The 23,267-nt window shown below is 38.9% G+C and overlaps 1 protein-coding gene across 5 annotated transcripts in view; it reads left to right on the forward strand.

The window, feature by feature from the left end:
* Window positions 1-23,267, forward strand: part of rabggta (Rab geranylgeranyltransferase subunit alpha) — a 78,684-nt gene that overhangs the window by 48,014 nt on the left and 7,403 nt on the right. For 3 of the 5 annotated variants that reach the window (XR_009928635.1, XM_062452339.1, XM_062452336.1), the window contains exons 7-13: window positions 6,828-6,911; window positions 7,016-7,098; window positions 7,188-7,283; window positions 8,610-8,715; window positions 10,809-10,860; window positions 11,461-11,552; window positions 22,171-22,259. Coding sequence is in view for 4 of the 5 variants with exons in the window: in XM_062452339.1 (XP_062308323.1) it covers window positions 6,828-6,911; window positions 7,016-7,098; window positions 7,188-7,283; window positions 8,610-8,715; window positions 10,809-10,860; window positions 11,461-11,552; window positions 22,171-22,259 (602 nt within the window). In the remaining variant the exon portion in view is untranslated. The remainder of the gene's footprint in view (window positions 1-6,827; window positions 6,912-7,015; window positions 7,099-7,187; window positions 7,284-8,609; window positions 8,716-10,808; window positions 10,861-11,460; window positions 11,553-22,170; window positions 22,260-23,267) is intronic. The other 2 variants (XM_062452337.1, XM_062452338.1) reach the window with 2 other exon arrangements.

Consider the following 23,267-nt stretch of genomic DNA (forward strand, 5'->3'; position numbering starts at 1 on the left):
TATGTGGGCAATGTAGAACAGCAGATAGATTATAGATTGTGAAAGTTATGACAACATTTTTATCGCCGTTTTAGTGTTTGCAGAGCAAGATAGGTGAAGGATAGAATGGAAGTTGAGAATTTGTTCTGTTGGTTGCTGAAAAGTATAGACTAACATACACAGTTTATGTATTTATCAATGTTATTTTGGGCGCAAACGGCATATGTTATGCATTAAAAAAGAGCACAATTCCAGCCGAGTTCTAGCCAACTAGGTCAAGTTGACTGACCGACACACAGAAAGATCACAACAGCAGCCTTGTTTACGCTACCGCCGCCGGGCACTGTGTAATTTTTACCATGTTCAACGCAGACTCACTAGAGCTATATGTCAATCAAAATTCACCTTTTCGACATGAAGCAAGAAATCCGATACATTGGCTAGATATAGCATAAACATGTCACAAACCACAAACCACTGCATATGTGGTTCTTTTGTGTACTTACATTCCCTCAGAGTAAAATATTCTTTATGACTAGCCTACATAGTGGGTAGCACTAGACTAGCTACTGTCAGTAGCTAGTCTAGTGCTACATCAAAGATACAAACCTGTGAATCTCAAACAAGACCCTATTGGTCAACAACTTGATATCGATCTTATCTTTCTCTCCTGATAAATTATGCAACTCTACACCTAATCTCTCACATTCCCTGAACACCATACTACCTTCACTCTTTGTCTCTTTGCTGCAGCTCATGTTGTCTTGCTTGTCGTCTGTCAGTAATGAATTATTAGATTTGAACTAGTAACTCCTCACTGACGGGGGGAGGGGTGGACAGTAACAATTGATTGGCTTAATCTTTGTATGAGTTACAATGTGTTGCTGGGGTGTTTGTGTGTGTTGCTAGGGGGGAGGGTGCTTAGCTGGATATAATTGGTTTGTTTACTCTGATTAATACCCAATAAGATCATATCCCCTGTCACTCACTTGTGCCCCTCCCCCCTGTCACTGTGGTAAATTGTAACATGTTCCCGCCCTTTTATGATAGACCAATAGTAAGCAGTTATTCGTCCCTTTAAAAAAAATAGAAGGGGGTTTAAATATAAGTGCATTTGTCTTTAGACTTTACTTACCAACAATTATGGAAAACAAACTCCAACTCCTTCGAAAGCCACGCGTGTGGATGATCGGCAGCTCGCTGATTTACTGGCTTGAACGCCACCTAACCGCCACACGGCCACGGGACACAGCCACCCTCGGCTTGATGTGCCAGATTGAGTGGATGGGGAAGAGGGGTATGAGATGGGAGCAGCTCCTGCCTCTTCTCCAGAGAACACCGGGTCCAGGTCCCGACGTAATGATCGTACATCTAGGCGGAAACAACCTGGCCTCTCAAACGTCGTATTCTCTGATGATCCAAATGAGGAACGATCTTGGATGGTTACTGCAAAAGTACCCCAGTACCAAGATCATATTTTCTGATATAATCCAGCGACTGGTCTATCGGAACCATGTACCTGGTACCAGTGTGTATGGGATTGAACGGGCCCGAAGGCGTGTGAATGCCGGCATAGCCGCCTTTCTGGCTGATAGGGGCATGTCTGGCATCCGAAACAGCAACATCCATCATAAGGATGATTGTTATTTTAGGGACGGCGTTCACCTAAATTTCAGGGGAAACAAAATGTTTCTGTTGAATGTCCACTCAGGTCTGAGCAAGATATTGTGAAGACTCCCGCCTAAAAGCAACAAAGGCTCTTTTAAGAGCCACCTAAATAACCCCAAAATAAACTTTCACTAATGCGCTCAGTGAAAGTCACATTGAGCTGATCACTGTCACTCATTCAAATCCAAATGTCCTCCACCACCTTTCACACAATAGCCTACTTAAATTTGGGATTGGCTAAATTTGTTGTTTAATCTATGTGATATATAATTGTCTCATTATGTGCTGGTGATTGAAGATAATGCAGATCAGTTCACAAAAAAGTCACTTTTTCCGAGTATGAACATACTTTTTTTTTTTTATAGCAAACCTTGCAAGATACAAGTATACTCAAAATACAAATGTTATATGAAGCCCAATGTACCAAAAACGTCAAAACGCAACCATGTCATGCCACTTAACCACTGTAAAACTAAAACAAAGCCAGTATAACATCAGTCTGTCGTGGGCATTCCAAGCTAGGTAGCTAGCTACTGTCAGAATTCAGTAAATCACAGGCACTCCTCGGACTTAAGCTCGATAATAAAAAAAACCCCAGCTGGGAAATGTTAGCGGTTTTCACAGTCCTGTAGAGGAGACCTTCATGAACAGAATGACATCAAATTGAGGCTGTGGCATTTAAGTTCAGGTTAGTAGCCAATGGCTCAAAGTACTCTCAGCCCATTACAGACGTCTTAAAATGGGAAAACCTCTGTGCCACATACGAGATGGTATTCGCACAGGGATTGGCTCTAATTTGAGTGACAGGTTGATTCACCAATTGAAAAACTCATCTGGGAATTTTGATTTTTGTAAGGGGAGGGCCGAGATTTTACTGTCGCCGTTTGGCTTCCTAAACAGCAATAGAATTAGGTTTCTCTAAACCGCGTCGCGTACAGCATAACAGTGAGCTACACTGGCTTAAAACTACAGGTATATAATGATAATTGTACCCATTAACTGTTTACTAGTAATATTATCTCATAATAAATCATAAAACGTTCATTGATATGTGAGCCATGTTTATTATTTTAACGATTGAAAACGGATGTATCACAGACCGCTATCGTATATGTCGTCCAACAGAGGCTAATTATGCCAACGTCTCAGTCAACAAGCGAAAATTGACTACTGTTTTCGAAAGAAAATGTACTAATAATATCATCGTACATCGTATTGTACATTAAATCTCACAAGTGTGTTTTTTATGACAATTTTAAATGAGCAATAAGTTCAGTTTAGCATTTGTTGACGCTTGGAACTCTCCGTTGTGATTACATTGAGAGCAGAACGTTTGTCCTCCCTACTACTGTGTGTACCGGGCTAGCTAGCCTAGAGCTAACTGTTCTTTCATTTAGTGGCTTACAGTCTGGCAAAACAGATGATCGGAGTGTTGTGAAATAAACATAACAGCTAAAACATTGCTATGTTTGACAAATACATCAACTGAAATTCACTAAGTTACTTACAATTTTCCAGTTGACACTGTTTACTGTTGGACAGACAAGCCGATATAGCTAAGGCTTGTTTGACTACAGCTAGGCTAACTCTATAGTAGCCTAGCACAAGCTGTGTACTTGGCTAGCTAGTCAATGAACCATTCTATCACATTTCGTGGCTTACCATCTGGCGAAATAGATGATCGGAGTGTAGTGAAATAAACTCAACAGATAGAACATTGCTATGTTTGACAAAAACAAGAATTGAATCTTACTGATCTGTGATTGAACAGAAGCCCAACATGCAAAGGCAATGCAGGTCATTAAGCCAAGCATAATTTTTTTTAAATATTCATAATAAATCGACTTGCTTCTTACATTCCACTGTTTGTCAGATCTGTGTACTAAACATTATCAAGAGTCTTCATATGAATTTGTGATTGAATCTGAGTTTTGGTTTATGACTAGAGGATGTAAAAAGTATTATTTTAGTTATATTTCGTTTAATTTGAAAAAAAAATTAAGATATGAAGTTGCCTTTGCACATGTTAACATGTTGTAGTGTCTTCCTCGTTTGTGGAACAGATCAAGTCCCTAGGTCAATGTAGCACTTATTTACGGACATGGTTACATAAATGTGCAACAGGGGCAAATTCACCCTTATGTTAATAATTTGGCCATTTTGTAATATATTCCTTAGTGCTTATTAGAGCCCGACCGATAAAGGATTTTTAAGGCCGATACCGATACAAATATTTGGTGAATAAAAAATCAGATATTCCGATATCGGACGATATAATTTTTATTTTATTTTTAATCCAGAAACGCATAACAAAACAAACTGATTTCCCTAACAGTAGTTATTTGTAGCTTACATTTAGTCACTTTTAGCAGAAGTTCTTATCCAGAGCGACTAAGTACAGGGACATTCCCAGAGGCAAGTAGGGTTAAGTGCCTTCCCAAGGACACAACGTCATTTGACATGGCCAGGAATCGAACCAGCAACCTTCTGATTAATAGCCCGATTCCCTAACTGCTCAGCCATCTGACTCCTGTTATTATTTCCTCACTAAAATAATGTTAATGCAGTTTCTGATAAATAAAATGTATAAAAATCCTTTGAACAAAAACACAAAAAACATGAATATTCATTTATCGTCCATTATAAATACCGATAGTTTGGAAAATGCCGATATATCGGTCGGGCTCTAGTGCTTATCACCCTATACAAAGACATATGTCTTACAAATCAGTTTCGTTTTGCAAGTCAATCGGAGCTACGGTTCATTTTGATAAGAATGTTGTCGTTTTGGATACATCTTTATAGTACAGAAAAATCCAGCATGGCGGCCATTATAGGTTCTTGAGGCTTTTTTGTTCCTCATGGGATATAAGGCATATGTAATGAATTTCAGAATTTTGGGACAAATGGGATGCAAAAGGCATCATTTAGAAAATTGGCAAATTGGGGCGTGGCCTGTGTGTTTGGTATGGTAGTTACTAATGCCCAAATTTCACAACTTTTACGCTACTGGTCTAGGGGCTGCCATTGACTCCCATGGGACGAGAATAATAATACTAACAATAACAATAGGTTTCCTCCTGACGGAGGAATCCTAATAATAATAATACTAACTAACAATAGGTTTCCTAGGGTGAGTTAACTCTTGACAAAGTAAATGTAAAAACAAGTTTAAGCCAGAAGCAGTCATCAACATTTGAACTACAAACCCTTCAGTTACAAATACTACACTCAAACCCAAAATTAATTCATGCTTGGCAAACAACAGGCTGAATGGAGATTTGAACTCAAGAGCATGCGTTTGCATGGCAGCCTCTCTATCCTCTCTGATAAACATCTACTGTTGAGTTTTTATGAATAGAAAGGGCAGAGTATTAGCTTTGATCAGCTTTGGACAAACTTTAAGCAGCTGTAATTCATTCATCTTTCAAAGTGTGCACGGTACTTCAGAGTAATGTCCTCTTGAAGTCTGTTAGGTTTGTAAAATCATCAGTCAAAAGCATTTGCATTACTGACACATAGATATTGAGGTAATGTGGATATTTACATAAACTTTATGCAGTCAATTTGTATCTCATACCTTATTCCTGATCACCCTATAGGAAAACATGTATCCTACACATGAAAAGCCCTGACCATAGTCAATTGGACCTATGGTTCACAAGGAGAAGATTTGTGTAGGTTTTCACTGTACAGCAAAATCTATCATGGCAGACCTTATGGGTCCTTTTGTTCCTCATGTAAAATGAGGATTGTACACCAAATTTCAGAAGAATTGGAACAATGGGGTGGAAATGCCATCACTTTGAAAATCGGACTTTAGGGCGTGGCCTGTGGCGCCTGTGTCCCATATTTGGTGTGGGGGTACCCACTTGGATGTAGTATCAATTTGCCAAATTAGAAACATTTTGACCAGGGACCTTTTGAGATGTTGGGGCGCAAGGAGAAGATGCATAATATTAAGAATACCATCAACAACAATAGGTTTCCTCCTACCGGAGGAATCCTAATAATACTAACAATAACAATAGGTTTCCTCCTGGCGGAGGATTCCTAATAATTAACATAACAATAGGTTAACTCCTGGTGGAGGAATCCTAATAATAATGTAAGATAATCATGAAAAGCCTGCTTTTTAAAGAGTTCACAGACTAACATTAGTTACCTAGCTATTTAGCCAAATGGAGCCATCGCTCTTGCTTGTGTCTTGCTAGAAAAATATTGTTTTATTTGTACAAAACAAATGTGATAACATGAAATAAAGTATAGCACTGCTATTAAACTGATTAATGTTGTGATTAATTGCCATATAAAAATTTTAACTGTAGCGTTTAATATAATCCAGTTCTGTATTAAAGATGTACAAAATCTTGCTAAATCTATTAGCAGGACTCTGTAAATGTAGACACACATTGATGAGCAATACTGCTTGTTTATGGCTTCTGCATGTTTAATTTACTGTGTGAACAAAAAATGTGTTCAACAAGAAACTTCCTTTTATGATACTTGCCTTAATCAGATAAGAATCTTGGTTGCTGATACTTATTATAATATGGTGTGAAAATTACTACAATTTCATTTCAAGTTAAACATTATATGTAGCTAATCAAACTGTGGATGGAAGCATTCAAGCTAATTGCTAAATGCAAATTACACCAACATATTGCTATATGGCCTTAACATATGTAGCGTATTGGTCTGAATATAAGACGGATATAAGAAAATGTAAACCTACTTTGGAGCCACTTAGTTCAAGACGATCACTATATTTGACTTTCCATCTTTCAGGCCTATGGCACTGTATGCAAGTTGTGCATTCGTTTTACAAATACTGGTATTTGGGGCCATCTGTCTATACCCCAAATATAAGACAACCCCTCTTTTTCAGACCTATTTCAAGGAAGAAACCCCTGTCTTATATTCGGACCAATACAGTATATGTTTACAGCATGTTTACAGCACTGTTTAACATTACCACTATTTTGACAAATCTGCCTTGGAATGGAATGAATTAATGCATATTTGTTGACTGCCATAGTCCTATAGATAGTTCTATCAATGTAATCCAATAGCTGTAAATCTGCTCTGGCTTGAAATATAATCTTTTTATGACACAGGATTCAATTTTTCTGCTTAAGTACACAAGTATTTGAATAGATATGAATCGCAATGTTTTTCAGAATATGAGCTTGTTCAGAATGCCTTCTTTACTGACCCGAACGACCAGAGTGCCTGGTTCTACTACCGGTGGCTGCTCGGCAGAGGTCTGTGTATCTGTATCCATGTATGCTGAAACAGTATTTTTTTGTATTTCATTGATGTATTGTCAATTCATGGTAGGTGAGTTTTAACAATGTTTCCTTCTCAGCGGAACGTGAGGACATGATAAGTTGTATATTTGTCAGTCGTGAGGATGAGCGGGTGGTTGCGGCTTTCTCCAGACCAGTTAATGTGAGTATTTCCTATCATTATTAGTGGTAGACACTACAACATCCTCTGTGTGTTTGCTGTGCCCATGCTCTTCCTCTCTGCCCTCTCAGGCCCTATCTGTAGGTCTAATACTGGTGTTGGATGGTCAGCCCCATCAGGTGGACTGGACAAGCGTCCACCCTCGCTTCAAGCACAGCCCCGTCTGGGTATCCTTTCCCTTAGAGACAAATCCAAACCACTATCTGTTTCCATGCTGTTGATCACTGTAATGTTGGCCTTTGTGCTACTCATTGTGTATGTTTTACCATTACTTTGTCTTTCTAGAATTGGTGAAAATCTTGTGCACATCTTACCTAAACAATCTCTACTAGGGCTGTCCCCACTCAGTCGACTAGTCGATTTTCTGGTCGATATGCTCTTGGTCGACTAAGATTTTTTTAGTCGAGCTGCCGTATGGCAGTGTGAGATCTGATTCCCGCTTGTGTCATCATTGCTGAATTAACGAAATGTTCTACAGAAATTGTAGATTATATTATTTAAGACAAATAAAGCAACTCTAAAAATATATAATTTAAAAGAAAAGGTGTTACTGTTTTCCCTTTCGTTAATCTGCGCTTTGTTTTGTTTTGGTATGTTGCACACGGCACGAGCACAATTGGCTGCCGAACTACAAACTCTGCCATAGCCTACTTTGTCGGTGTTATTAGTCAAAATGGCAAATACATCTGTGGTATGGCAGCATTTCATTAAAGTACATTTACAAAGTACGGGGTGACTCGAAAAACGTTGAATGCAAACTATGCCAACAACAGTTTATTTTTCATAGTTCGACGTTGAATATGATGTAGCCTACCACCTGAAAAACGTAAGTTGGCCTAGCCCTACCTCGCTCATGCCAACGCGCTGGGTTGAAAAATGAATATGCCTATTATAAGAATCACATCCAAATCAAATGACATTATCTTCTCCGGCCAAGACAACAAAATCTTTCTCTGTTGCACTGTTCCCCCACTCAGCTTCTACGTAAGTTCGCATGCTGCAAGTTTTCAGACAGTGATCAGCGCGCTCTTATGATTTGCATGTTAAACAAACATTATTTGTAATTTGTAGTACATTGTAAGAGATACTAAATACCATCGACATTCGGTTACAACAGGACTGGTGATACTTATTATTAGTAGGCTATTAGTGGCTGAATCTGCAATGTCCAGCAGCCATTGAGTCAGATCGGGAAAATGTTTGTACGTTTTTTTTTTTGTGAAAAAAAAAAAAAAGCGTTTCAAATTTTGATTAGTCGATTTTCAGACGTTTTAGTCGAGTCTTGGTCGACCAAAGAAAATCTTAGTCGGGGACAGCCCTAATCTCTACTGTATTTAGATAGGAAACATATGGACTTTTGAGAGACATGGTGAGACAGACTTTAATATATTGATGCAGTCCGAATCTGTCTTGTGTGTAAATATATAGTCACGGTCAGCGCATAAAGCAGAGTCTTTCTGTCGTTTTTGTTCTGAACCTTCACCCACAATCAGATCTGCGTGCTTCCTCCAGGGACTATCAGGGACATTAGTAATGAACATAATCTGACTGTGCATTGGACTGAAAAACACATACACAGAGATTGTGCTCTGTATACAGGTGATCTTTGCTTCATTTTCTTACGTTCTTGTTTTTTGTGACCTTTGTTTAATATTTCCCGCAGTTGCTGCTCACAATTGTTGTCCTGTGAGCTGAACCTTATCTGAAGATTTAGCTCTTGTTCCATGTTGTCTGAGAGCCAAAGTAAAAAATTACCTTATTTCCTCCAAATTACTTTACTTTTTTTAGTTACGTGTTTAGTTAGTGCTGGACTGGGACAAAAAAAATTGCCCTGGCATTTTTTCTCAGACCGGCCCACCACAATCAGTCGGACGGAGGGGTGGAGCCTGTAAAGAGATGTGATTGGGACAGCCCAGTGTCAGTATGGAAAATTAACCAATGGGCCGCTGTCCCTGCTTTATGGGCTGGTCGTTGGCCAATTTTAAGTTTATATAAAAAAATATAAAGATTTATATATTCAATATCATATCGACCCCAAGTGCGTCAGCCCACTGGGCATTTGCCTGGTATGCCAGATTACCAGTCCAGGCCTGGACTACAGGAACTACCATTCTGTCCGTGAAAGACTCAGGGGACTGGCACACCTTAAATATTGTATTTTTAACAAAGATATAAAGTTATATATTCAACAATAGATTAGTATATACAAAAACACAATACCTTTTTTATAAATAAACTGGTTCCTCAGTCCAATGGGATGGACTCGTTTGTCTTGAAATAATAAATATTAGTTTCAATTTTGTTACTTAACCTGTTTAATGGAAGTCAGTAATTCCAGGACTATTACTTTACCAGTATGGTGCGACAAGAACAATGTATCTAAGTACATAATAATGATAAACCCTCAGCACCACTGGAGAGATTTCTGAAAATATTATTGTTTTATTAACAAAGAGAGGTTGTACAAAGCATTTAATGCAGCGGTGCCAATAAATGTTGCAAGAGGTTTTGTTAAAAACAATTGTTTTGATTATATACCGATATTATGTATAATTTTTTTGCATATTACAAAAGTGTTGAAGAAGCCACTCAATATAATTACAACTGTAATTACATCATGCATTGATGTGCATCAATGCATGATGTGATTTGATTTGCATCACAGTGCAGCCGTTTTTTTCCTATGCTACTTAAGCTAGCGCGGTGGCACTAGCTGTAATGTTTCATATGTAGGATGTGTTAGTCTGTACAAAGTACGATCCCATCACCCCTCCTAATCAAGTAGTGAATTGGCAGATTTGGTCTCGAGTCAAGTACCCTTAAATATAATGTTACAGAAGTAGTTGTGTCAACTGTCAAGCATGACTTCTGCGTGTTCAATGTATATTTTTGTCATACGTTCGTTTTAGCCTACATCCATGGACTAAATAGAATGAATAGGCTAATCTCGGGCATTGCATTATGCACAGGATCATTTTTCTTTGTTTGACCTGGTAAACCGTGAATACATCTTTCAGGCTGTTTTCTGAAGATGCAATTTGCACCAACAGTTTAACATGTAACTTGAACCATAATCGGGCCAGATACAGTGCAATGTAGTCAGTACAAAAATACTGGATGTTAAAACACATATCTAGGATAGGGTTAGCAGGATCCTGGAATTTGATCGAGTGCGAATACTGTTTTCTTTTCTTCACTACGGTGCAATAACCGGCACTCGAAGCTTCTAATGATTAACACAAAACAATCACACCTCTTCACTCTTAAGGTGTGAAAAGATCAAAAATATTTGAAGTTGAATATCTGGGCTAGAGCTTTCCAGGTTTATCAACATTCAAATATGCGTATCTTCTTCAACTATTTTCAGATTTCAATGTATGACACATCATTTGAAAGCTTGAGAAATTATGAAACTGAGAAATTAGTTGGCCGACAATCGCCCCTTTTCACCAGAGCATGTCACAAATACAAAGGTTGGATTTTTTCCCCCCAGTGACATCAAGCTATATTTCCAAAAGGTGATATTTTCATAACCATTTTTGCTCATCTTTACCAGGGGTGTAAATAATTCCAGAGTTGACTGTATGTTGTCTCCCCAATTGAAAATGTATCCCTGCTTGCCCTGAGTTACACTTTAGCGTTGCAGACAACCCTTTCTATACCCAATTGAGACAGTGCACTTTGTTTTGTAGGTCGATCTGAGAGTTGGTGTAGAGATTCTGCAACTGACCAGGAGCTTTTCAGGTGTGTTGATTGTGCATATACAGTATATGTATTGCCAGTGTGTGTGTGTGCGCGTGTGCATGCATATACTTTTTTTTTTAATTCACAGTGGCTTCAGAAAACATAAAGCACTTTTAGAAAATTTGATTGTGTTGTAGATTTACTTACTTCTAATATCACTTTAAAACAAAGTGAAATCCAAAACTTGAATCTCTTACATAAGTATTCAGACTCTTTTTGGTCAGAAGTATCCTGTTTGCTTTGTTTATACTTGAAGGGTCTAGAACTTGATTGTAGTTGACCTCCAAATTGAATTGATTGGACATTACGTTTATGAAGCAACACACCTGTGTATATAATGTCCTACAATTACTACTGTCAGGACAATTCCCAAGCCATGAATTCCAAGGAACTCTCTTAACCCTCTAAGGAGTAGTGTCAAATTGTGAGTGTTCGCAAGTGGGCGCCACAGCGTAATGTTGCATATATGTGAGGGGGAGGGCAATGATTAACAATAATTTCTAAGGCTTTGACTGTTCCAAGGAGCACAGTGTTCTCAATAAGTATGGTATGAATTCTTGTCTGTTTATGTCCTGAAAATAAACTGGGGTTTTTTCTCAGTAGAAGTGAGCTGTCAGTAGAGAAGACATCTGTATTGCAGTCTGAGCTGCAGTCCTGCAATCAGCTGCAGGAATTGGAGCCTCAGAATAAATGTAAGTGGTAGTATTGTTTGCCAATTTTTTGGTAGCTCTTGATTTGAAAAGGGCATACATAGGCATCCATGAAACATGTTACAGATTATTTATAGCATCTCAATGAATATTGTTTCAAGCTTTAAAGGGGTGATTGACTGTTTTTTGGGGGTATTTCACACTGTTCCTTATTAGTAAGTAAGTAAGACTTTATTTATATAGCACATTTCATACAAGAATTGCAGCTCAAGGTGCTTTACATAAAATCAATAAAAACAATAATACAAGTGATAAACAATTCAAACAAAAATAAAAATCCCAATAAGATCTCTGTTCAAGAGAGAAACCAACTTTAAACATGCATCTTAAAAGTAACAATAATATAATTAATAAAAGTAGGAAAACCCCTTTGAGATAAAATTACTTGAATGCTTCGGTAAAAAGGTAGGTTTTAAGCTGTCTTTTAAAAATGTCTAGAGTGTTTGCTTCCCTAATATTTATGGGTAATTTGTTCCATAGTTTTGGGGCGTAATTGACAAAGGCCGAATCACCAATCTTCTTATGACTGCTTCTGGTGACCTCTAATAGGCCTGCATTTGATGATCGCAGTGTTCTAGCTGGTGTGTAGTTTATAAAGGAGTTAGCAATGTAGCTAGGTCCTTGTCCATGTAGAGCTTTGTATGTGAGGTAAAGGACCTTAAAGTCAATTCTGAAGGTAACAGGGAGCCAGTGTAAAGTAGCTAGGACAGGACTAATGTGTTCTCTCCTTTTAGTTTTGGTTAATAATCTAGCTGCAGAATTTTGAATGAGCTGTAGTCTTTCAGTGGTTTTCTTGGGAATACCAGTGAAAAGTGCGTTACAGTAGTCCAGCCGGCTGGATATAAAAGCATGAATTAACTTTTCTGCATCATTTTGGTTTATGAATGGTCGTACCTTTGCTATATTCCTCAGGTGAAAGAAAGCTGTTTTGGTCACTTTATTAATGTGAGAGTTGAAATTCAAATCTGAGTCCAGGATTACACCGAGACTCGTCACCTCTGGTTTAAGACAGGGGATTAAACCTCCAAGATTCTTAATAAGCATCTCTCTTTTGGATTTGGGGCCACATAGTAGAACTTCGGTTTTGTCTTCATTTAATTTAAGAAAGTTAGCGTTCATCCATTTGTTTATTGCCAACAGGCAGTTGGTAATGGAATTGATGGCCGTTGCATCGTTGGGTTCAGTGGATATATATAGTTGTGTGTCATCCGCATAGCTATGGAAATCTATGTTATGTTCTCTGATTATGTCGCCGAGTGGTAACATATAAAGAGAAAAAAGTAATGGACCTAAGCAGCTTCCTTGAGCAACCCCGTAGCAGTTCTCATGTTTCTTGGACCTATGGTCACCTAAACTAACATAAAACTTCCTTCCTGTGATATATGATTTCATCCAGTTCAATACACTATCCGTGAACCCAATAAGCTTTTCCAGTCTATTGATTAGGATGTTGTGATCAATTGTATCAAATGCTGCACTGAGATCTAACAGGATAAGGATAGAGACTTTATTTGCATCAGAGTTTAGTCTGAGGTCGCTAATTATTTTGGTGAGAGCAGTTTCAGTACTGTGATATTTCCTGAAACCTGACTGCGAGACTTCCAGGATGTTATTTTCTTCAAGAAAAGAATTTAATTGGACTAAAACTATCTTTTCCAGTACTTTACTAATAAATGGAAGGTTTGATATTGGTCTGTAATTTGCAAGTAGACTGTTATCCAATTTGGGTTTCTTTAATAGGGGCTTTACAACAGCTGTTTTGAAGGCATCTGGGAAGACGCCAGTTCTAAGGGATGTGTTTATAATCTCTAGCACCGGACCTGAGACACTATCAAACACTCGCTTAAAGAATGTTGTGGGTATAGGATCAATATCTGAGGTTGTGGAGTTAGATTCGCTGACAATTTTGGAAAGTTCACTAAGTGTGATACAGGTAAATGTGCTCATGGTTATGTTGCAGAATCTACTGATGTCAGTTTCGACCACACTATTAATAATACTAGCTCTGATCAAAGTTATTTTGTTCTTGAAGAACAAAGCAAGCTCTTCACATTTAACTACTGAGGATGGAGGTGGAGCAGGGACAGTGTTTAGCAGCTGGTCAATGGTGGAGAAAAGAACTCTGGAATTTCTGGCATTTTCTGCAATAATCTTGGAGAAATATTCTTTCCTTGCTAGACGGATGGTTTTGTTATAGGTGGTTAGTGTATCTTTGTAGATATTGTAGTGGATAGTGATCTTTGTTTTCCTACATTTTCTCTCTGCTGCACGGCATTTTCTTTTTGTTTCACTAACATTTTTATTTCTCAGCCATGGGGAGGTTCTGCTTGTGCACTTCTTTTTGGTTTTCAGTGGTGCAACAGAGTCTAACACAGATAATAGTGCATCATTGAGGTTCTCTACCATTTCATTCAGAGAGCAATCATGGTTAGTCGGCTCATATAGAGCAAATTGTTCAGAAAATTTCATCATAGCTGTATCGTCTAAATATCTTCTATGGACTAAGAATTCTTTTTTGGTTTTTGTTAGGATAATTTCCACATTAAAAAGTATATAGTGATGGTCTGAGAGGGGTAGATCAGTTATTGAAATATTATTGATATTTAGTCCAGTTGTTATCACTAGATCTAGTGTGTTTCCGTGTCGGTGTGTTGGGTCTGTTATGTGTTGAGTTAGATTGAAACTGTCAAGGAGATTTAAGAGCTCAATAGTTCTTGGGTCTGCTTTTTTATTTACTTGGATATTTAAGTCTCCGTTTAAAACTACTTTGTCATATCTAGTGACACATAGTGATAATAGTTCAGAGAATTCTTGTATGAATATTGGCGAGTGCTTGGGTGGCCGATATATAATAACAAAAAGTATTGATTCGGTTTTGAGCTCTATAGCAAGATATTCATACGATGTGAATTCACCTAGCTCAGTGATTTTGAACAACAGTTTAGAGGAGAAAATAGCTGCGACTCCTCCACCTTTTTTTGATGTCCTAGAAACTTGGTGAAAGCTGTAATCGGGCGGACACGCTTCTATCAAAGTTGCTGTTGCCGTGTCATTGTTTAGCCAGGTTTCTGTTAGACAGATGCAGTCTAAGTTGTTTTCTTTGACCAGATCATTAACTAGAAATGTTTTGTTATTTAGTGATCTAACTGGCCCTTAGAAGGGCCAGTTTCATCTGTGGGGTATTAACAGATAAAACAGGGATGGATAAATCTGTTGGAAGAATATGGATAGTTCTGTGACTTCTAACACTAGTTTCAGGTTTGTAACCATGCATTTTACCATGCCATTTTCTGTTTGTGATGATGACCGGTATGTCCAATGAAATAGCATGGTGGCTGTCCTAGCGTAGCTTTTCTTTGGGAAAGTCTCTGTCACTGAGCTGTTCCATCACAAGGGAATTCATCCGGGGGGTGCAGGGCCCATGTCCTTGCAGGAGGCTGTTTGAATGTTCTGTTCTGTTCCATGGGAGGTTGTTTGGGATGCGTCAGTCAGCTTAGACACAACAGGGATAGGGAGAGAAGCTTGATTTGTGGTCAGGAGCACGTGATTGATATTTGCTGTTAGTAGTCGAGATCCTCTACGGTTTGGGTGGAGTCCGTCAGCTTGAAAACGGTTCCAGAACACATTGAAGTTGTCGATAAATCTCAGTTTGTGTGTCAGACAGACAGATGCCAACCATGTGTTGAAAGATAGTAGTCGACTGAAGGCTTCTTTTCCTCTGCGAAAGCATGCAATCGGTCCACTGATGAATACATCTTGATATCTGTTGAGTGTGTTCAGTAGCTGGGTGAAATGTTTTTTAAGTATCTCAGTGCCAGTTTTCTTGTGTAGGATATCAAACGAGCCAGTGTGGATGATAATCTTAGGGTTGTTTGGTTTATTGTTGAGGATTGTTTGTACTTCTGACGACAGTTCCTCGACAGATGTGTTGCTAAGACAAATATTTTCTGTCTTTGCCAGTTTAACATGTGCTGTCATGGCATCTCCAATCAAGATAGTGGCCATATGTGGTGTTGTGTTTGCCTTGTCAGTAGCTGCGGGGCCAGTTCTTATCTTATTTGGGTTAGCAATGATAGGACCTTGTGCTAGGCCAAGGTTAGACACTGCGTTAGTGCTAGCAGTAGATTCTATAGTGCTAGCAGTGTTAGCTCCTCTAAGTGTTGATGGGCTGTGGGTAGTCTTAGCATACCTTGGATCTTGATAATCCTGTGATATTGTTGTCTGATTAGGCTTGATAGGGGGTCGAACAGCGCCCCGAGTGGTCCGAGAGGGGCTTGGAGTGAAATGGGGGACTCCCGGTCGCAGAAGACGATGATGTGTTGGATTTGCATGTGTGTAGTAGCTACCGTCATGGTGTGTCGGCGATCTGGGCCCTTCATGTTTGTTAGCTGCGTGGCTAGCACTCCTGTGCCTCTTCGCCTTGGATTCCACACACAAGGGAGAGAAAGTTCCCAGTGGTTCGAAACTGTTTCTGAGTGTGACAGGAGGAGAGGTGATGCGGGAAGAGTTTCTGCCTTGCTTGTTTTGCTGTTTATCCTTGGTGACAGTCCCATCTCTGATGAAGGTAGAAGCGGGGCCTCTTTGGTTTAGCGCTGAGAGCAGGCCATGACTCATCCGGTCCAACGGCCGGTGGAGAGAAAGCTGATTCCAAGGGTGGCTCATTGGCAGGTAGCTTAGCCTCCGGGCTAGGTAGCATGGAATCTATAAAGTCTTCGGTCTCTCTGATATCTAAGAGGGTTCTGACTCTTAGCTCCAGTTCGACTATCCTCTGAGTAAGTTGTTTGCAGTCATTACAAGCCATAGTTCTACAGGGAACAAGCTTAAGTTTGCTTGCCTGTGGTCAGTCTTGGAGGGCAGCCCAAAATACTTCTGTTCTCCTTGGGCTTCAGTCCTCTTAGGTTGTTCCTTTTTGTAGTATTTGATTTTGAGTAATATCTTCAAAAACTATCCAAATGATTGAAACTTCAGAGCATTTCTCCGTGAATAACTAGACAATACGATAGAAGCCAAGCAGGGAAGCAAGCAGGGAAGGTCAGGGGGAGGAGAGGGAAAGAAAATGCGACTGCCTTCGTTGAGAGCGTAATCCTATTAAGGTCTCCGAATAGGGTATGTAACATTGGTTTGGCTGAAAATGGCCCGGGTGCTGTTCTATGAGCCCATATGCATCCTGTGAAATAGCCCCAGAATGAAACGCTAGGTTTTCTCCTTTTATGGTATGCTCATGAATATATAGATGAGCTGCGCGCTGATTGGTTGGTTTACAACGAGTGAAGCTGCGGAGCAAAGACGCAACACACTGAAACATCGAAGGTGGAGACTTGAAATAAAAACGTACAAATAAATCTATTGTGTCTACACAACACGGTTTTTAACAGATTGACTCGATATCATTTGAAATTATTACGTTAGTTGTTTCCACTTTTGTTGTCAAAGCAAACAGGATCAACTTAGGTGGGTAACGTTAGCACTACAGCTTAGCAAACAAACTATCGTGATTCAACTCAGCTTCAGTTAGCTCTAGCTATCTTGCTGACAAATAGATCTGGACAAACATGCATCTTGAATTGTAGATTTACATGACAACACAGGTTATTTATTTCAATGAAACAGTCAGGAACATGAAATAACGTTAGCCCCATTGCCAATAAACTAAATCATCACACATTCTACCGATGCTAGATACAGGCAGGATACCTTAGCATTGCTAATAACTGTTAGCGACAACATCATACTACAGCTTGCGGTTGTGATGAACATAAGGTCGGAAGAGCACCTCTTTTCAGCAACAGCTTCATAGCAAATCCTGCTTTACATTGTCCCAGGTTTTCAAAACTGTCCTCTGTGAAATGGTTCGAGCAAATGTGTAATTGAGGGTCGAACTGCACAGGGATCTTCTCATAGACAAACATCACAGCCCGTCGAGTGTTTGGTTCCTTGGGAAGACTCTGAAAAGTGTCAGCATTCCCTGTACAGGCTGGAACACTGCATTTACGACCGTAGTCCATTTTCAATATCCTTGAAAAACATTCTTCTTTGTAATTCCGTGGAAGTACACAGAGCAGCGCGCAGCAAATTTTGAGGCGTGACAAAGGTACAGACCAGAGCCAAAAAAGGTGGAGCCACCAAACTGACGGCAGTTTGGTGGCTTTTTCAAAACCTACCGTTTTACAGCTACATTTTTTAATTGTGAGATTTGCATAGGAAAGAGGTATCAATGGACTTTGGGGTTCACTGTATGTCCATTTTACCCACTGAACTGTCGTTATTCAACTGTGACAAGGTAAATTCGGTTCTGCAATCAATGACCCCTTTAATTTTGTCCATTCATGTCACATTAATGTCAGGTCTATCACAACTCGGCTGAGTCCAAGCATGAATTGCCCAAGCGTGGCATTCTTTAACTTGGAAAAATTTGCCGGTAACACAGACAAGATATAATATACGGATCTCCGCAAACTAACATCAAACTAATTAAATGTACCCTCTTTTATACTGCATGGCCAGGAGATCTATTGGTTTAAATCATCAGACAGAGAAATATGCAAAACTCTTCCACTTTCCAATTGTCATAAACATACACTATCATTACATGAAGAGGATTAGCATATAAACAGATTAATAAAGATACAGTCCAATTATCTGGAGCAGTAACTAACATAACATTTAGATCAGTAATTCAGTCTCTTTTAATAGGTGGACAGACCCCAGGAATCTTTTGTTTTGATTTCCGGCAATACTCTTTCTCTATTGCGAAAGAGTACAATAACATTTGATTCTGAACAACAACAAATCATCCACTTTATCTAAAATTGAAGCACCACAAAACAATGATAGGGCTTTTTGTTTAACGTTTTGAAAGATTTTACCCCGATTACCAGTTCTTTACAGTAAATTGCTCAATACATTAACACTACAAGTGCTGAGCCATTTTTAGAAGCGCATCCTCTAAGCCTGTGATTCTTAAGCATAGGGCTGCGACCCAAACTTGGGCCGCCAGCGCCCCCTAGAGGGCCGAAAAAAACTTTCAGTTTTGCACCTGTGGGCCGCAAGGGCCGCGAGACTGCGTGCAGCTTTCGACCATGTGGAGGCAGTAATGCAATCAGTTGTTTAAAAAGCGCCAATACACAGAGAAGAAATTGAGAAGTTTTTAAAAAGAAAAAATGAAGACGAACGTCCTGCCGACACCCCCACCCAAAAGACAAAGTTTTTGCGGAAAATACAATCTCGACTTCATTAAATACGGTTTCGTAAATGGAGGAACAGAGGCAGTGCCAAAAGCCCAGTGTGTGGAGTGTGGCCCTCAAGCCCTCAAAACTACAGCGGCATCTAGAGACCAAGCACCCGATGCTCGTGGAATATTTTAAGAGGAAGGAAAGTGGGCTGCAGATGCAGAAAAGGTCTGTCGTGTCACTGACAAGCAACTCTAAATGTGCATTGAAAGCCAGCTACCTCGTAGCCAGACGTGTAGCACAGAGTAAGAAAGCATTCACCATAGCGGAGTAGTTGGTTCTGCCTGCCGCTGTTGATATGTGCCGTGAGCTAATCGGAGAGGCCGCTGCAAAAAAGCTGCTGACCATCCCACTCTCAAACGACACTGTGAGTCACCGTATCGCGGACATGGCCTCAGACATACAGCATCAACTTCCAGAAAGAATAAAAAGTTGCCCTTTTTTTTCTTTGCAATTAGACAAGTCCACAGATGTCACAATGCATTTATTTAATCACCCCGTTTTTATTGATTGAATGATTTATATATAATTAATTTTTTATTAATTTAAAGTAAAATCCTACTATTGGTCTTTTTTATTATTATTAAAAAGCCTGACTTGATCCTTGAAATGTTTTTCTTGTCACAGCTTGATTTGGTCCATGAATTATCAGCCTGTTCGGTGTCTTGATACAGTATGGATACAGCAGGTTTACATAAACGTTTAATAAAAGTCTTTGTGATGATCCCATTTTATCATGTAATTGTATTTGACAAGGTTTTTGCTTGTTAAACAGTAAGTGGATTTGGTTTATTATTGAATACAAATCAAACCAAGAGTGAAGTCAATTAAACCTATACATAGTTAATATTTAATGGGCCCCGGGCCACTTTGTACTATAAAAATTGTAATTTTTTAACAGTAAGCAGGAGTGAAATAGCCTTAAATTCGCTTTTCCCGCTGGGATTTTGAAAATAAAAAAATACTGGTTGATAAAATACACATCTAGGAAAAGTCGAGAAAGCAGGGTCCTGGAAATTGATCGAGTGCGAAGATACCATTATCTTTTCTCTTCACTGGGTGAAAATTACCCCTCTCGGTTCTAATGTAAACACAACTTAGAGCACAGAATTCATATGTGGAGTTTCAGCTCTAAGTTAAAGCCAAATCAGCCAGCCAACAGAATATCACCAATTATAAATGTGACGTGAAAGACAATTAAAAACTGACAAATGTTGAAACACTTATGTTAGTTATCTATAACATTGTTTTACTCATACCCACAGTATTGATACCCTTTTCAAATAAATACAAATAATTATTGTGATTTAGTTGGTTCTTGCGAAGTATTTGTATTTTTTGTATTTGCGGTTTCACTAAATGTCCTTTCATTTTGTTCCGTAAAACATGGAAAGTGGACACAGTCAATATACTTAGTAATTTAAAGGAAATGACAAAACAGGCAACTATTCTGAAGTTTGGGATCACTTAGAAATGACCTTGTTTTCCATGGGTTAGGTTATATTAAATTAGTTTAAAGGCAGGATAGGCAAGTTTTGCTAATGCAATTTTAGCTTGAGTTTGAAGGATTCAAACCAAAATATCCCACCCCCTCCCTTAAAATCCACTCCACAGACAGACAGACAGGTAGCCTGTCCAATCATTGCATTTCATCCAAATGTCGTCCAATCATTAGTGCTGGCCCAACCTTCATGATTGGTCATGTTTATTACAGTCCTGCGATCCCCACATATCAGATTTATTACATTTTACTGTCAAACCTTTAGATTTTGTGGTGGCAATCAGGATGTTAAGTTTATTTAAGCAAATATGACAAAGTGCTTTTCAAGAACATTGCCTACTTAAATCCTCCATTTGCAGAAATACAGCAGACCTTTGGTACAGTGGCGGCTGCTGGTCTTTCAAATAAGGGAAGCTCATTTTCGGCCTACATCATATACATTTTCCATTTATTTTGCTACTTCACTGGCTAGTTCACCCCTACGACACTAGCCTAGCCTACTGTATGAATGAATGAACGATCTAACGAAACAATATTAAACTCGAAGGAAATGTGGGAAGGTTAAACTGGAATGTGGTGTATAATTATATGAAATGTATGATGAAAATTGGCTAGCAATTTCGCCAAGCAAATACCAAGAAATAGGTTGCAAAATCCGCGATGGGACTGAGCTCGAATAGCTTCGGTGACTTTTTATAGTGCAAAATCTCTGTCAATCAAAAGGAGATGCAGTCTTTTGACCCTCCAATCATCACGCAGAAGCCCGGCATCTAGGCCAGCCCACTCCTCCATTTACCCCCAGAGCCACTGAGCATCCGTGGGCGGGACATAATCGCAGTATTTATCCAATGACCATATAGTTTCAAAGCAGCCCAATTTAAGTCCATGGATGCTGGACTTCAACAGGGAAATGCACTGTGACGCTACGGGAATGTATGAGAAGGAAATTGAGTCAGTCAACCTATGTATCTGAACAAACTCGTCTTCGAGATGAACGTGTTTTAACACATTTAAAATGTTAACACAATAGTAAATATTTGACCATTAATCTTTTGACATTTTAGGGGAACCCGAGCTTCCCTTGCAGCCTTTAAGAAATTGTCACTGCTTTGGTACTCTAGTTGTCATTTATTGAAGTAATCAAAGAGAAACAAAGACATTTTACCCAATACCTGATTTTTCCTGAAGAACGTCTCACAAGTTGTATTTGCATGATGGGCATTACTGACGTACCATACTGTATGGTCAATCTGCTCCAACAACAGCTCAATAGGGTGGAGAGCTGGTGACTGTGCTGGTCACCTCATTATAGACATAATAACAGATGAGCTCAGGTTAGAGCTCTATCATGCAAAGAAGAACATGTGAACATGATCAGAAACACTTCCATCTTCTCTGGGCTAAAGCTAATTTAAAATGGACTGAGGCAATGTGGGAAAACTGTTCAGTGGTTAGACAAATAGAAATTATTTTGGGAAACCATGGATGCTGTGTCTTCCGTACTTCAAGAAGAGAGGGACCAACCGCCTTGTTATCAGCGATCAGTTCAGAAACCTGCATTTCAGATGGCATGAAGGTATCGAATGGGCAGCTTAACAGTTTAAACATTTGATATGTTTTCTATGTTCTATTGTGAATAACATGGGTTCATGAGATTGCAAATTATTTGATTTTTATTTGATTTTACACAATGTCCCAACTTTTTGGGAATTGGGCTGTAAGTAAATACTTTCCTATTTGTTCCAGGAACCGTCTGAATGTCCAAGGATTTAGTTTGGGTTTATCTCTTGTAGTTATAGTCAGGAATCCTGTTGTTTAGACTGTATAGGCATTGATATAAATGATCAATCTCTCCATCTCTCCTTTGCAGGGTGTTTGCTGACCATTATCCTTCTTATGAGAGCATTAGACCCACTGGGATATGAGCAAGAGACCCTTGCTCACTTCCAGACACTTAAAGTGAGTACTCTTTCAAACATTAATTTCTTGATGAAGTAAGTTTGAGAATGCTACCTTCTGCATTTTCTTCACAGATAATTGATTATGTAGCAGATCATTGGCATATTAACACAATTATAAGTATAAGTATAAGTAACAATTGTGTTACTGTTCACTATTTATTTTGCAGTCAAATCAGTAACCTTTCAAAGTCATTTTAGCGCATTTAAAAGTTTTATCTGTGTCATGTCAGGTTTAACAACACTACTAAACATTATAACATTAATAATGGCAAGGCTTTAGTCAATGCTTGATAAATGTTAAAGGGTTACCTCCATAAATGTAGCTACAGGACAGGCACTAGTCATTTGTAATTCTGAGTATTACATGGTTGGAACCGTGCCTTCTGTTTTAAAGTGAATGAAAATGTGGTGCACTTTGAGAGCAAAATTGAAGCCAAAATGTTGGCGTGTAAAATGTTTTATCAAACACATTGGTCATATGGTGATGAAATGAACGTCACACCTACAATTTGGTAAACAAGACAGTTTATCGCAGTTCACACATGGTGGAAATACAAAATTGATTAGAGCATGTATGTACTTACAGTATAACTAAAAAACATCTAATGGTAAACTATGCACCCTGATTTCTGACATTTGATTTTTATGGGCTTCAAAAGAACAGTTCTAATGCCCTTTCATATTTGAACTAGAGAGGGTACCATTTCTGGGTATATTGTGAGGTGTGCTTGCGTCGGTTGCAGATGGGTCGTTTTTTTAACTTAAATTTTACAATTGATATTACAGTATATTTTAAATAAGTATGCATACTTATTATTTATGAAGATTGCATAGATTAAAAGGTATACATGTGTTGCTGATCATTTAGATTTCAAAATATTAAGAGTAAAGACGCACACTTACGGCGGGACAGAGGAGGTGACTGACTGGGAGTGAGAGATGCTTTGCTAAAGCACCGTGTGGCGGGCCGCCACAGTCTAGCCAATGAATGCGAATCACTTATGAA

Source organism: Osmerus eperlanus, chromosome 26, assembly GCF_963692335.1.
Source record: "Osmerus eperlanus chromosome 26, fOsmEpe2.1, whole genome shotgun sequence".
Lineage (NCBI taxonomy): Eukaryota > Metazoa > Chordata > Actinopteri > Osmeriformes > Osmeridae > Osmerus > Osmerus eperlanus.